The following is a 16,790-nucleotide window of genomic DNA, read 5'->3' as shown; positions in this document are numbered from 1 at the left end:
GCCCCTTCTCCAGCTAGTGCTAACTGTTGGCCTATTAGCAGTGGTGGTGTACCTCTACACAGTAGTGGCCTTCAACTTTTTCAGGAAGTTCTACAACAAGAGTGAAGATGGAGAACTGCCAGATATGAAGTGTGATGACATGCTGACAGTGAGTATGACATGTATTAGACTGTAGTGAACCGGAATAATAGTGCTGGGCAGATGATCAAAACGACAGATAATTTGCATCACAGCATGTGTTAAGAATCAGTCAGTTTCACAAAACAAGTTATCTAAAATGAAAGAACAGGGCTATAGAGTCGGCCTTAAAATGGAAACATTACATATATAAATACTAACTTACACCATGGAGCCCTGCTCTCAGAAACGGTCCTAGATTTAACACTGTCTGTGAAACTGGATTTAATAAAAAATGTTTAAATTGAAAGGTTTTAGAACATGTTTAGCACCATCCTGTGCCTGTTCAGAGCAGGATGTCATTAGGTTGGATGCACTTACATTAGTTTATGCTAATTTCCTAGTTTATAACTAGTGACAGAACAGTTAATTTGCTGGAAAACAAGGTGACTAAAACTAAAAGTCAGTTTGAGGGGGTCCTGTTTGTATGGGCCCTTCAGTTTGATGAGCCAGAATATAAAGAAACTCAGAAAGAGATGAGAAACAAAGTAACTGACCTCTATCAGTCTGTCTGTCATCTAGTATCATCTGTCAATCTGTCGTCTATCATAGAAGGTTACAAAGCCATGTCTAAGGCTTTTTGGGATTCCAGTGAATAATAATAACTTTATTTATGAACAAGTGAGTCTTCAGCTTAGCTTTAAAAACCTCCACAGAGCATGCCTGCCTAATCCCACAAAAATGGGGCACAAAAAGAAAAAGCACGTTCCCCGATAGTTTTTTTTTCTGGCTCTAGGAACTTTTAAAAGGCCAGAATCCTGGGATCGGAGAGCACGGATGGAACATAAGGGTGCAAGAGATCAGAGAGGTATGAAGGTGCCAAACCATAAAGCCTTTTAGGTGAGCAGCAGGACTTTAACATCTGCTCGAACCTGACAAGGTAGCTGATGAAGGGATTTCAGTACAGGGGTAATGTGCTCAAATTTTCCAGTTTTAGTTAAAATGCGAGCAGCTGCATTTTGCACCATCTGTAAACCTCTAAAACTTTTCTTTGGTAGCCCAGAAAGGAGACCGTTACAATAATCGATACATGAAGACAGAACCTCTGCAGTGTCGCTTGATAAAACTTGTCTGATTCTGGCTATGTTCCTTAAATGATAAAAGGCGGTCTTTGTTATCTCTTTTACATGAGACTCGAAAGAAAGCACCATGTCGAACCACACGGCCAAGTTTTTAACCTTGTCCCTGCAATTTATGACATAGTCATCAATTTTCAAGATGAAATTTTGGGACAATATTGAAATTTTTGTGGTCCAATGACCATCAACTCTGTCTTATCAATATTAAGAAGCAGGAAATTATCCGATAACCAGCCCCTAATTGCAGATAGACACGATTCTAATTTAGACACTTCAGCACAATTTCCAATGGTTAAAGGAACATAAAGCTGCAGGTCATCAGTGTAACAATAGAAGGTTACATTAAAAGAACGTAAAAGAAGACCAAGACGCAGCAGATACAGAGAAAACACCAATGGTCCAAGTACGGAGCCCTGAGGGACCCCATTGTCATGAATCGCTGTGTGGCAGGCAAGCAGGAGTGGTGGACCCAAAATGCAGAACTCAGACACGGAAGTGAAACTTAAGGCGCAGCTTTATTGCTGGGAAAAACCTCGTACAAACTAAACTCACCAAAAGAAAACCAAAAGTCAGAACAGAGGAACCAAGGACTGAAACACTGGAAAGAAACACTAAACTGGAGCAGGAGACCAAACACTAGGAACATAGAAGCAGAACACACAGCTAGTTGAGGGTACGACGCGACACTGACACAGAGAAACACAGGGCTTAAATACACAGATGGCAGTAATCAAGGGATGAGAGACAGGAGGGGAACACACCTGGGAGAAATCACAGCTGACGAGACAGGGGAAACGTAAACTGAGCACACTCACATACGACACAAACCTTCACAATAAAACAGGAAACTCAGACACATGGAACCAGACAAGACATTGAACTAAACAGACAGATTCACAAACAGATGGGGTGACACCATAGACAGAGACAGACTCAAAGGCAGACCAAATATAACACACAGAACTCAAACAATAATAATCATCATCATCATAAACTAGAAAATGATAACTAAAAGCGCTGGGTCACCGACCCAGGACCATGACACCCATGCCTCACTGCACAGGTCTCGGAGAGATCATTTTTCAAGCTAACAGTCTGAGATCTCCCAGACAGGTAGGATCTCAGCCATGATAAAACATTTCCTATAACTCCAATAAAATCCATGGTCCACAGTGTCAAACGCAGCGCTTAGATCCAACAGTAATAAAACTGAAGTTCGATCATTGTCTGCATTTACCAGCAGATCATTTACCACTTTGACTAAAGCTGTTTCTGTGGAGAGATTTGGTCTAAACGCAGACTGAAATGCTTCAAACAGATTGTTAGTTGACAGACGCTCAGTGAGCTGCTTAAAAACAACTTTTTCAAAGACTTTAGACAAAAAAGACAGATGTGAGATGGGTTTGTAGTTTGCAACCATGTCAACGTCCAGTCCAGGCTTTTTCAAGATTGGCACGACCACAGCTGATTTAAAACAGACAGGGAAGACTCCGGTCATCAATGAAGTATTTAAAACGAAACAGAATGTAGGGTCCTAATACTGACCACAGTTCCTTTATAACCCAGGCTGGTAGAGGATCCAAAGAACAGGTTGTACATCGAGCTGCTTTTACAACCTTAGTTAATCCAGACAGAGAAATAACCTTGAAGTCAGAGAACAGTTTATCAGCACCAACAGGCAAAGCAGCTGAGTAGTCTGACGAACTGCTCGAGGAGGGAGTGATCTGATTTCTAAGTGTTTCAGCCCTGTCTCTGAGAAACATAAGAAAGTCATGAGCTGTCAAATTTGAACAGGAGAATTGACTTACTCTCTGTAAGTTGCGACACTGTGTTGAATAAAAGTTTTGAGATATGTTCATGGCTCATGATGAGATTTGAGAAATAATTTGCTTTCGCTGCAGACATCGAACATTGAAAAAAAGACAATGGGTCTTTCCGAGCCTGGAGAAATCAAGTCTGGAAGATCGCCAGCGACGCTCTGCTTTTCTACAATTTCTTCTCAAATTCGAGAGCTCCTCATTTAGCCAGGGCATAGGGTTCCTTTTTTTCACATTTTAACTTCTTTACAATAGCAACAGAGTCCAATAGTTCAAGAAGTGCGTTATTAAAATTCACAGTCAAAATGTCCACACATAACTCTGGGAAAAATGGGGTCCAACACATCAGGCAAATGTAATTTAACTCCAAGCAATGCTTCGTGGCTAATATGATGAGATGATCTGAGGGGCAGTTTCCCCTCTCAGAAGCTGGAAATTTAGCAATTCAAATATCAAATAAAATTACTGAATGGTCTAAAATAGGTAAAACACAATTTTCAGTCACTGATACATTCAGTCCATAACACAAGGTCTAGGGTGTGGCCCTTACGTGTTGGCCCAGACACAAATTGTGTGAAGTTTAGGGAATCAATTACATTCAAGAAATCCTTGACCAGGGGTTTATCCTCACAACGTAGATGTACATTAAAGTCCCCCACTATAAGGATCCTTTCATAGTAAGCGATAAAACATGTCAAGAAGTCTGAAAACTCCGAAATGAACAAGTCATTATATTTAGGTGGACGATAGATGACTATAATTAGAACCACGGGAAAGCTTAAAGTCAGGAGATGGGTGAGAGCCATTACTCATAAATGAAAGAAACATAGAACACCTGTGAAGCTTCTCAGGATGACTCCAATACTTTTTTGTACCCAAAGCTAATACTGGGATGTCTGGTATGCACTGCTGCAGTTCACTTTCTTGGCTGTGGGAAGTTGCTCCCATCAAGTTTGTCTCACTAAAACTTCATTTTTTGCTGTCTGTAAAGAGCACACACTTCCATTTATGGACAGAGAGCTTTGAGTCAGTAGTTTTAGTCTCGGCAGTGTTACCCTCAGGCAGTAAGAAGATTACTTATTTTGTCCGCTTCTTTTTCAGGCATCTATTACGTTTTTGGGAATAGCAACAGTGCAAGTAATATAAATAATTATATGTTACTAACCTGAGCCTTTACTGTGATTTAAGCTCAATTTAAGACTGTCTTTGGGGGTTACCTTATTTGGCTCCAGGAAGTCTATCCAAAATTGGTGAGCTGGATAAGGGCATTTGGAGTATCAGAATCAGCTGATATACCAGTTTCATGATAGCGGTGCCTACCTACCTTACCTATGCAGCACAAGCTTCCATTGTTTAGCCAGTTTAAAAGAGACAACTTTGTGACATAGTAAAGTCTAACCAAAGATGTGGCCATGAAACTGAAATGGAACAATTATGATGAATTTAAATGTTGGAAGTGTAAGCCATTACCTATACATAAGCACCTGTGTCATTAATGCAGGTCAGTGTGAGTCGGGGTGAAAGATAAGTGTATCGCAAAGCCAAACATTAGACCATCTTGTCAGTGATGAGAGACATGCCAAGTACAAACAGACTCAGCTTAGATGAGAATGTTTTCTGCTGCTAAGCCATCTGAAAGAAATACTATATAAGGGCTCTATGGTATTTTCTGAGGGTAGAAGGAAGCCTTCTGTCACCCGGAAATTTCAGGACACACAAACACACACTAATCCCCTATAGTCAGCCACCCATTGCATTCCATAGAGCTCTTTTGTCTCCTATTAGGGGCTAAGTGTTGCAGCTCGGCCTGTCTGTAGTTCAAGAAGGTGACAGCCGCTTAGTGGGATGGTGAGATGCACTAATGAATGGCACTGCCCTAGCAAGATTGGTCTCCTTCCTTACAATAAGGCTTATAGTAGCAAAAAATGGTCAGATGGTGCGTTCCATGTGAAAGCAGAAGTCGGAATTTCCTGAATTTTTCAGTGTCCCCTCAAGTCAGATTTCCAGCTCTGAACATCGCATCAACCAACAGCCTTAATCAGCCCAACTTAACCATCCAACATGGAACCACTGTATATAAACATTAGTAAAACTGTAAAACCTGTGATCTGTGCTGCTACAGCTGTTTATTTATGACTCGCTACATAAGCCATATGCACAGCACCGGGTAGGTTCTGTCTGCGAATGTGCTGCGGTGCTTTTAACACAAACATTGCGCTGTGTTGTTACTGATGCATTAATAGCTCTGCCTTGCTAAGATAGAAGAAAACTTTTTTTGTGGTTTCGCATTGTTTTGCAACGCCTTCATGAAGAAATCTGGATGGAAGCATATGCTCTCCTAAAAACTGAACACACCTTTCAGCATTGATTTGGTTTCCTCTGTAGTCTGGAGGATGCATCATCCAAAAAGAATTTAAAATATTTATTTGTCCAACCACAGAACATGCTTTATACTTTCCCTCGGTCCCTGGTTTAATGAGCTTTGGTCCGCAGAAGGTAGACAGCAGCGTTTCTAGATCATATTCACATATGGCTTCTTTGTAACCTGCAGAGTTGAGGGCACTGTGAACTGCATTCACTAACAATGATTTTTCAAAATGTTACTGGACCTCTACAGTGACTAGAATCATGCCTGTTTTACTGCAAAGAGACTTACAGATGTCATGTCTTCTGATGTTTCAGAAACATTAGTGTGTTCAAGCTGTTTGTGACAGTCATGGTTCTGCCCATTAAAAACCCAATGCAAAAGATTTGACCTCTGTTACCCCTGTACCCCCCTTCCTGTGTATCTCTCTCTGTTCCTCAGTGTTACATGTTCCACATGTATGTGGGAGTGCGAGCAGGTGGAGGAATTGGTGACCAGATCGAGGATCCAGCTGGTGATGAGTACGAAATCTACCGGATCATCTTTGACATCACTTTCTTCTTCTTTGTCATTGTAATCCTCCTGGCTATCATCCAGGGTGAGGCATCCTACACATACATGCACACAAACAGTTTAATGGAAACACAAGCAGTTAATTAGGCAACTATTAGCCAAATGAATACATTCTAATATTGTAAAGTAGAGTAAACACCACAGGAAGTGGTGATTCAAATGTATAATTATTTTGAGAGCAATCATTTCTGGTTCTGTTTGGTTTCCAATATTTTGGTTGTTCTGTTTATTTCAAATTGACTAGACTAAATAATCGCGACGTCTCTCCAAAGTGGAGTACACTTGAACACCACCTTAAACAGTTTCCTGCTTGTAAATTCAGATAAAACTGAGCTTATTGTACTTGGCCTTAAAAACTTCAATGAAACATAGTGCCTAACCAGATACGAACTCTGGGGAAAGGATATGTGCATACTAAACAAAATATAGGACTGCTTTCTTTGCACAACATCTCTAAAACTAGAAATATTCTGTCACAGAGTGACGCTGAAAAACTATTTCGTGCATTTATTACTTCTAGGCTGGACTACTGTAATTCATTATTGTCAGGATGTCCTAAAAACTCACTGAAAAGCCTTCAGCTAATCCACAATGCTGCAGCAAGAGTCCTGACAGGAACTAGATATATTGTATTTCTCCCATACTAACGTCTCTTCATTGGCTCCCTGTTAAGTTCAGAACTGAATTTAAAATCCTCCTCTTCCCATAAAAAAACGTAAACATTACTTATTATTAAACTCTGCCTATCTTCCACAGTGTGCCTTTTATCTACAATAATACAAAAAAACAAGCGCAAACCCCAACAATCATATGACCCTCCTACGAGGAACCACTCTGGGAAGGAAAAACTCCCTTTTAACAGAAGGACACCTCCAGCAGAACCAGGCTCAGGGAGGGCGGCCATCTGCCACGATTGGGCTGGGGGAAGGAAGGCAGGACAAAGACGTGCTTTGAAAGAGAGCCAGAGATTAAAAGTAACTAATAATTAAATGCAGAGCGGTGTACAAACACAAAGTGAGAGAAAAAGGTCACTAAAGAAGAAACAGTGCAACACGGTAACTAAGGGAGGTTCAGGGTCACCTGGTCCAGCACTAACTATATGCTTTATCAAACAGGAAAGTTTGAAGCCTAATCTTAAAAGTAGAGATAGTGTCTGTCTCCTGAATCCAAACTGGAAGCTGGTTCCACAGAAGAGGGTGTACTGTACTGTAAACTCTCAATCAGAACACCTAAGATGGGTTTAGATGGGTCTTCTTGCATGAAAGTGAACTAAAATATACCACCAAGGCAACGGACCAGTGGCGGAAGAAGAAGCAGCACATTAGTTGTGCTGCCTTCCATGGAGTGGCCGAGCCAGTCTGCAGAGCTCAGTCCAATAGAAAATTGATTGATTGATTGAATCTTTATTTTGAACATGTTGAAAAAGTACAACAAAATAGAATTAAAAGAGACAAATGAACAAAGCAAAACAAAAGGAAAACGAGTAACCACAACTCCAAATAACGTTCATGTTCAAAAAGGAGCAGGAAGAAGCATATGCTTATTTAATCCCACCCCTTTTCCACTATCTAGTATCAATAGACTACAGAAATCTGTGGAGGCTTTGAATTCCCAAGAAGGAGCCAAGTAATCTGAAGAATTTCTGTAAAGAGGGATGGGCCAAAATCACTCGTAAGATGTGCAAACCTGGTGATCACCTAAAAGAAATGCCTTAACACTGTGTGTGCCAACAAGGGTTTCTTCACCAAGTGCAAAGTCATATTTTGGTTGGGGATTAAACATCTGTTTCACTCAGTGATATGCAAACCAATCCATAACTTCAATGAAATTTTAGATTTTAGGTTGATATTCTTTCTCTCTCCATTAAAATGTAACTACCATAAAAATTAGAGACTGTTCATTTCTTTTCCAGTGAGAAACGTTAGTGGTAGTAGAAACTGAGTAGGGACCAAATAATTATTTCCCTCTGCCACACATATTGACAATGATGATAACTAAGCTTGTCAAAAACAAAAGTTTGGGGCCTAATCGTAAAAGTAGGGTGTCTGTCTCAGGAACCCAGACTGGAAGCTGGTTTCATTGGAGAAGAGTTGGTTAGAGCTGAGGGCTCTACCTCCCATTCTACTTTTGGAAACAAACCAAGCGTTGGCTTACATTCTGACACTACAGTGCTCAGTTGGATTAATATGATATTATGAGGCTTTTAAAATATGATGGGTCCTGGAACATTCAGGATTTTGCATCTGTGTAGGCTTTGTCTTTAGTGTTTATATCCTTCCCTATAGGGACATACACACTTTGGACGTAATATAGAGAATGTAACTGAATAGCAAAAAAGACTCCTTTAGAAGTATTATAGTAGATATAGTAGATAGCCTGTGGTTTTCATATCTATTGTTGTATTCAGTGTAATAATGTGGACCAGCATGTTTAAGCTCCACCTTCTCTGAAATCCTAGGGTTAATCATTGATGCTTTTGGAGAGCTGAGGGATCAGCAGGAACAAGTGAAAGAAGACATGGAGGTGAAAACACACACAACAGTTCAATGCAGTTTTTTTTAAATTCAGGCATATGAACATGTAAAAATATAGATTTTGTGGTTCTTTTGTTTTGTATAGCTGTATCTCCAACAGAGGCATAGATGAAGATTGCCAATAGGTTACAATAAATGACAACCACCTAACTATCACGTGTTTCTCTTGCAGACCAAATGTTTTATCTGTGGAATAGGTAATGACTACTTTGACACCGTGCCACACGGCTTTGAAACGCACACTCTACAGGAGCACAACTTAGCCAACTACCTGTAAGTACGTCTGGAGAGTGTCTGTATTTCTGTGTGTGTTATTGTACCTTTTACCACCTACATCATCATAGATCATCACACCTACATAGTACACAGTCTTTCAGGTCAGTTAATGAAAGATAGGTACCCAATCTTGGTGTACTTGGGGCTTGGTCCCCAATCTCAGGTGGGCGATGATATCTATGATATTTGTCCTGGCTTGTTTTGTACCACAGCATTTGTGTTACACTGAGGTGTGTTTCCACATTATTATCCCCAGTGTTTGGACACTTATTATCCAGTTACATACATTTCAGTGTGGTATTACTCAACTGTAACCACAGTTGCTACCATGATACTACTTGGATATTAAGTGCTTGTTACTTTGGTAATTGAGTCCTAATGACTTAGGACTCAAGAACCACGTTACGTTCTTGTCTTTGCCTTGTTACCCTTCCCACTTTATTACTGAGCTGTAATAGAAAATACAACCAAAATTTCAAATGTCTGTTGACTTTAACCCTAAATACAGTACTGTGTCTTGAGCCAGCCCTCATTTCTTGGTATATTGGTTTATGTACAAGTTTCTTAAAATTGTTGTAAAGTCCAAGCTGTCATTAGGAGAGATGTGGGGCAAACCCTGGACAGGTTGTTAGTCTCTCAGAAGACAACAATTCACATGCACATTCACAGCTATGGCCAGAATCACCAATTAAGCTAACAAACATGTCCTTTGAATGTGGCAGGAAGCCTGAGAGAACCCACACAGGCAAGTTAAGAATACACAACTGCCTCCAACCAGCAAGTGCCACTGTAACCTCTGGCACTGATGCTGTGTGACTGATATATGCAATGATAATACTGTTTGTGTTTTCTAACAACTGTGTCTGTGTGTGTGTGTGCTTCAGATTCTTTCTGATGTATCTCATCAACAAAGACGAAACAGAGCACACAGGCCAGGTAAGCACCTTTCCAATCTCTCTGCCAGTAAATATACAAGACTGTCATCCTGTTACGTGGTCAGTACAGTTTAGCTTCAAACTCTCTCTAAGTGTTTCTAACAGTTTTTTAATGGCTGCTAACATTGTTAAAGCCTCAGTATGGAACATGGAAAATCACACTGTTTTTGAGCTAATCTTAATAGTTTCTTTCTTTATGTCCATAAGCAAGTGCTTAACAAATTTAGGTGCCCTAAATTAAGAGCATTTGTAATTACCAAAGTTATTTCTTATGTATCTGTAACAGCTTATTCACCAGTATGCTCGTGGTCTTTAATCCAAATGTTTTTGATTTGGTAAATTATAATTATTGCTGTTTTCTATAAATTTAAAGTAAAGGCATTATTATTTTTTATTAAGATGCCAAATGGGTTATTTATTTGCATTTCAGAACTAAAAAGTCCTTTTAGTAAACGCTATACTTGATTAATTTCTGACTTCTCAGAGAGATCCAGTACGCTGTTCAAATGTTTGTTTTTATGACATTTGGGCTCATCAATGCCACCACTAAAGGCATTGGATTAGGTTTGTTGTTTCAGATTTCATTCTGTTGTTCCCCCTGCACCTTACTTTGACTAACTTTGCATCTTTACTCACAATGAGGCGCTTTCACACTATTGACATGTTAGTTTATGCCTCTCAGTCTGATTTACCTATAACGCCCGTTGTGAATGCATAAAATGCAGGGCTTTATGCAGGGGATGCTGATTGGCTGGTCACCGATTGGGGTGGAGAACATTGGAAATCAACCAGTTCCAGTCCATGGCTGGTCAGTGGGTGCATCTGTAGTGATCGTCTACTCTCCCTTTTGCTGGATTCCTTCTTTTGGTCACTCTGGTTTTCTTTTCAATTGTTTTAAGTTTTCCCGCTACTTCAAGTGCAGTTTTTAAAGTATAAGTGGAAGCTAAAAACTATTCTTAGTTAACTTCTAGCATTCACTTCTGTGGTATGAGCTATGGGTCCACTCAGGGGCTTTTAAACCCCAGTATATCAAATGAACAAATAACGTGTGATTCAGACAAATACGGCTTGTAGTAAGGGATGAGAATTTATACAAATTTAGCAAATTCAATACCACTATTGATGTCACTTATCAATTCTCTTATTGATTCTCATTGGGTTCTGATTGGCTCTGCTTGGAGCGTCTAAGCAGCATATCAAAGACATTACATCGGTGCATATTAATTGCATGTTTTGTGGTCAAATGTTTGTGCATGTTTAAAGCATTTCCCTGTTTTGTTGTGATCATATCTGGGGTCATTATTCGAAATAAGTAACATATTACAAATATTACCCAGAGCACTTTTCTTAAAAGTAATATAGTATGTTATTTAATTACTCACCATAGGAATTCTTTTGTTTTACACCACTTGTTACATTACTTTTCTGTTTCTCCGTGACCTGAAACACATTGTCTTATAATTACCATTTAACAATATAAAACTGAGGATACAGTCCCACGCACCAACACAAATCCATATCCCAATGAGCACACATATGAGCTTTCTTGTAGTATTTAGGCATGAGCACAAAGCCGACAGCACAATGCAAAGATGAAAACCAGCACAAAGATACTTTAAAGTGATCACCACAGGGATTCTGCTTTAGAAACATGAACACATAGAAACAGACGCTGCATCCTGACTGCACATCACTGCCTTTGTTACCTGTTGAAGATCAGGTCTGACTGCTGGGCTGGGGTCAGCTTTAATGTCACTCTGGGTTCTAGGCTAGCTTTGTTCATTTCAGTAGGTACCTAGAGGTTACAATGCTAGTACTAATTTCCATGATGAACAAAGCTGTTGTGATAATTACACTTTAAATGTAACACACATGAAGCAAACCCTCCTTTCCTCTTCCTCTCTGTCTTTAAGGAGTCTTACGTATGGAAAATGTACCAGGAACGTTGTTGGGAGTTTTTCCCCGCTGGTGACTGTTTCCGGAAACAGTATGAGGATCAGCTCAACTGAGTCGACCTTGGAGTGACAGACTCTTAACTCTGAAAGGCCCACTGCAGCCATCTGGCCTCTGCTTGTCCCTCAAACATTTATTACTTTTCTGAGGAGGCTGTATTCTACCAAATGATGGGTTCCTCTCTATACGTCATCTCTCCTCAAGTGGCCACGCTCTTCAACGGGACACACCCTGCCATTGTAGTCCAGACAGCCAGCTCCACCCCCCGGCCTTCAGCACACTCTGTTCGGAATGCTTTTGAAACCTTGTACATAGAAAACTTCAGAAAATATGATGTACAATACATGACAGGTGGCAGGTCTAGACTTTTTTCACTCTGATGACTTCTGTGCTTCATCTTATTCTATATTCAAAGTAACTTGCAAAAAATACAAAGGCTTAATGGACTGACGGTAAAACAAGAAACCTAAAGAATGTTTTACTTTTAATATGACCATGTCTACGGCCTTTCATGTTTATAATGCACGATTCATAAAGGTACAGGTGGTGGATACAATAATCAAACAAGTTGACGACTTATTCTGGCAAGAAGAACTCTGCAGCAAATCTACACTTCAATAAGCTTAAAGACGTGCTGACCTGAATACGATGGACAATGAAAATCGAACACAGCACCAAAGTGGAGACTTCAGAACAATCACAAAGCTGAATGAAGCCCCTGTGCAATGAGGAACATTTTCACAAACAGAGCTGCTGTGTTGAGTTGGATTACAGTTTGGTCCAAAGTGTTTGAACAATGACACATGTTCTTCTCACGTTACTTACTTATACCACCATCACAGTGGATCTCAAGTCAAACAATCTAGATCACTAAATACTTGATTTGCCTTCAGCTACTGCTTGTTTGTGTTCTTCTGCCTTCACTTTTTTGTTCGGTAAATGAAAAGCATGCTCTTTTGGGTTGAGATCAAGTGAGAGACTTGGCCATTGAGGAATATCACATTTCTTTGGCTTAAGAAAACCTTGAGGATAAACATATTTTCAAAAGCTAGCCACGTAGTAAACACCCTTTATCACTGTCAATTTATCATTGTCAATAAAATCAAATAAAGTACACACCACTGGTTACACTCAAGAAGAGGAAGGCAAGAATACACTTTGACAGAAAACATTGAAAAGAGTCGACCCGGTCCTGTATTAAGTTCTTTAAACAGATGAAACCTAGGCTGACATGAACCAGAATGATGGGAAGAGAAAAGTATGGAGAACAAAAGGAACGGCTCATGATCCAAAACACACCATCCATCAGATGTGATACAGTGCACTGGCATGTGGGGCTGCCAGTGGAACTGGGTAGAAACAGCAGAATTAATTGTGAAATGTTCAGGGCTGTACTCTGCTCAAATTCAGCCAAACTGGTTGGAAAGCATTTGTCAGAGCAAACTGATAATGACCTCACCACAAAAGAAACCCAAGAATCTCTCAGTATTCAAGAGATATTCTTCAACAGCCAAGTCAGTCCCCTGATCTTAACCCAGTAGTTTTATTTATATGCATTTTATTTATTAAATTAAAAACATAATGGTGAAAAACTCACAAACGTGCAGTAACTGAAGTCAGTGGAAGTAAAGGCCTATGGTGGACAGTGTTGGTCAAGTTACCTGAAAAAAGTAATCAGTAACTAATTACCGATTTTGCAATAGTAATCCCTTACTTTACTCGTTACCTGAAAAAAGTAATCAGATTACCATCTCTGATGGTGGATCTCAAGGGAAGAAACATTTGGCGATGTCTGTTGGGTTCTAGACTTCAGGCAGTTACTGACCGAAATTACTGATGGATTTATGGACCTAAGTATAAAAATTGTTGTAATATCTAAATAAATAAAGCAGTATTTTGTTAAACTCCTGGAATTAAAGGTAAACGACAGTTTGGTCATGTGATTAAAAATCCACTGTGGGGTTGTAAGAGGCAAAATTGAAAAAACAAAAACATTCTGTCATTGGGCACTGGACCGGACTGTAAGTTCACTGTTGATCATGCTGTGTCCACACACTGTACCATGCCAGCACTGTGTGTGAAGGGACCCTTAATTATATGCTCATGGCTTACCACATGTTCATCAAGTTCATTTTGCTCCACTTAAAAAAGTCAAAGCATGGACAATTCATAATCCTCAACCAGCTTTCTGATATACCTAAATAAATACATAGCTTATAAAATGATTGAATCCATTACTGTCTTTGATAATTGATTTAATGCATTTTTTGTTTGTTTTGTTAATGTTTGTCGCCGGTAGTAACAGGACATCAGAGATGTATATTTTTCAACACTCATGTTCACGGTGATAAATGCGAACAACTGCTGGTCAGTCAATGTCAAACCCCAGTACTGGGCAGGATTAGAAGAGCTTAACAAATGTGTATTGTGTCCAAATCTTCAATATTTTGTTGTTGTGTAAGGAATACGACAGGCTCGAGGCGCCACTAGCAGGGCTTTGTTTTTTTGTTTTGTTTTGTAAAGCTTAGTAACATTTGTTAATGAAAGCTTGTGATTTTCTGAAAAAGCAATATCAAAACAATCCAAAAAAGAAAAACAAATAGAAAATATAATAAACAAACTATAGAGATTTATTTGTTTTAGAAGTTTATGGCTGCAGATATAGCTGCATGCTTGTTAGCTAAGAGGAATAATCAGCCAGAATGGAGCAATCAGATGGGTTTCCTGCAGTACTAGAATAGCACAACAAAGCATGAGGAGACAGAAAGGGGGGACGGGAGGTTGCAGTGCCTTATCTAGCTGGGGAGGATCTATGAAAGCTAGACAAGAAGAGTAGCTTCATAATAATACCATATACAAACTGAGGAGAACATATGAAGCTAAGAGTACCACAGAATAATATTCTATAGAAGTAGAAGAAGAGAAGGACTGAAGGTTGACCAGAGCAGAAATGCACACATTTCAGTTGTGCAAACTGGGGTGTTACAATTCCAAAAGGTATCATAGTTGACTGTAACTAGCCTCAAACCAGGGTACAGTAGATAAACTTAGGGCTAGGTTACATTTTAACCACATTTCGTTTTGTACAACATTCCTTCAGTAAATCCTTTTTTTCTGTTTTACAGAACTTCTAATTCCATTAGTTACCATCATCTTGAAGGGTTCAGTTGAAACGCTAAACAACCATCACAGCCTATTTAGAGTTAAGATTAGGGGTACGGTTAGCATTAAGTTCATATTTACCAGGTTGTAAATTCAATTGGAATTTTCACCTATTTAATATATTCAGCTGAAGTCTAATAACAGAAATTCTGAAGGTAAGATGCATGTATGAGACCTAAGGTAATGTCTTGAGAACAGTAATGTTATGTTTAGCATGTAGCTAAAATGTAACCTAACCTCACCTTTAAGTGGGCTGTAAGTAAGTTGGTGGATGTTAAAAGGTTAATGAAATTTTTCGTATTTAATCTGTCTTTATAAAAACACATTTGGGGAAATATACAAAATATGTTTAAATTGACACCAGCTTACTCATCAGAATACAACAGATGTTGCTCGGTGGACCTAATAAGACAACAGGTTGAGTGTATGCTGCAGGTTCTGTTCAGCTATATGAGTGATGCAGAATAAATATATTTTTTTTATTGTATAATTTCTGATACTGCTATACAACCAAGTTTAAAGATCAACACTTGTCGTGGCTTTGGTTAGAAATCAGCAGCCATGTGTTACAGTCTGTGGGCTACTATTTTCAGTTTCTTAGAAATTGTAATAGTTACATCTCACTTAACTAGCAACAATTAACATTCCATGGAACACATTTCACAACTTTCTTGTCAAATAAGGTTCAGTAGTTCATGATATGCATTTTTGTGATGTTCTTATATAATAATTACTTTTATTGTAAACACACCTCCCTCTCAAAAAAAGTCTAAAAAAAATATTTGCATGCTAATGGGGAATATTGAGTAGGTATAATAAATACACTAAATCTCTGCTGCCCATAATGTATCCATTCAGATTCTCTTAGTTATTTAAGATAAATCATTTAGGTGTTGTGGGATGAGTTGTAACTCATTAAGACATTTTACCACAATTGTATTTGAAAAATAAGACAGTAGGCCCTGCTTTTCTGTCATTTAACCATCTCTGTTTGTAAAGGTTTGCTTAAGTTGGTTCTGAGGTCAAGCAAAAGACCTTAAGTGAGTTTAAGAGACGAATCACTTTTACCATTGTATATCTCAAAGAAAGAGGTAGAACAAATTAAAGCTTACTTAACTTTGTCTCAGAAGTAATTTAAGTTTTATATTTATTCAGTTATCTTTTATTTTCAGATAATAAAGAAGTAAACTGAGGTTTTGTTATATTTGTCTCACTCGATCTTAAAGGTGCAACAAGTAGCGTAATATTTCACTGGCTCTAACCTATAGATTTTGTTATCTGTCACCCTTTTATCTCTAAAACCCAAAACTGTCAGTAGTAGAGTGTGAGAAAGTTGAAAGGAATATCAGTTCAACTTGTATAAACTGTTTAACAGATTTAAGCTGCTGTTTGATGCAAAGTGTTTGATAATAAATCAGGCAGCTTAAAGTATGATGCAGTTTGTCAGAGAAGACAATGTCAGGAAGCCTATAAATGAAACTCTAGACTTTGCTGATGGAGACGCATTGGTAGGAACATGTTTGTTGTTAATGCTGTTGTGTTTAGGCTGGCACTAGAGGCCACTAAAGAGCCATGTTTACTGGTTTCACCTTTAAGTGAGTGCTGGTGCATGTGTAACTGATAACTGATGACTTTAACACTGATAACACAGTGGATGTCACAACTGCAATCAACCAGTGTAAGTGTCTTGAATTGTGTTCACTATACCATGCTGATGCGATGCCTCATTTTTATTTATTCCAATCCCTTTTCAGACTGAACCACGCCATTACCAAGTGGCATTTTGCTCATGTAAAAATAAATATTTTCCATATGTATCATGAAGGGGGAATGTTTAGTTTGCCACAAAGTCTACTTCATGTAGTAATTATGAGTAGGCTATTGCTACTTCTGAGAGACGAATGTGTAAAGAGGAAATT

At 38.9% G+C, this 16,790-nt stretch overlaps 1 protein-coding gene across 7 annotated transcripts in view; it reads left to right on the top strand.

Moving 5' to 3' along the window:
• LOC309713587 (ryanodine receptor 2-like) overlaps positions 1–11,888 on the top strand; it is a 304,174-nt gene extending 292,286 nt beyond the window's left edge. For all 7 annotated transcript variants that reach the window (XM_082545335.1, XM_082545334.1, XM_082545338.1 and 4 more), the window contains 6 exons: positions 14–148; positions 5,880–6,036; positions 8,470–8,534; positions 8,718–8,818; positions 9,706–9,757; positions 11,670–11,888. In XM_082545335.1, coding sequence (XP_082401461.1) covers positions 14–148; positions 5,880–6,036; positions 8,470–8,534; positions 8,718–8,818; positions 9,706–9,757; positions 11,670–11,765 — 606 coding nt within the window. In that variant the 3' untranslated portion in view covers positions 11,766–11,888. The remainder of the gene's footprint in view (positions 1–13; positions 149–5,879; positions 6,037–8,469; positions 8,535–8,717; positions 8,819–9,705; positions 9,758–11,669) is intronic.
• The last annotated feature ends 4,902 nt before the right edge of the window (positions 11,889–16,790 follow it).

The sequence above is a fragment of the Aulonocara stuartgranti genome, assembly GCF_965226115.1.
Source record: "Aulonocara stuartgranti genome assembly, chromosome: 8".
Taxonomy (NCBI): domain Eukaryota; kingdom Metazoa; phylum Chordata; class Actinopteri; order Cichliformes; family Cichlidae; genus Aulonocara; species Aulonocara stuartgranti.
The sequence above is the reverse complement of the archived record's forward strand: the minus strand, read 5'-3'. Positions and strand labels throughout refer to the sequence as shown.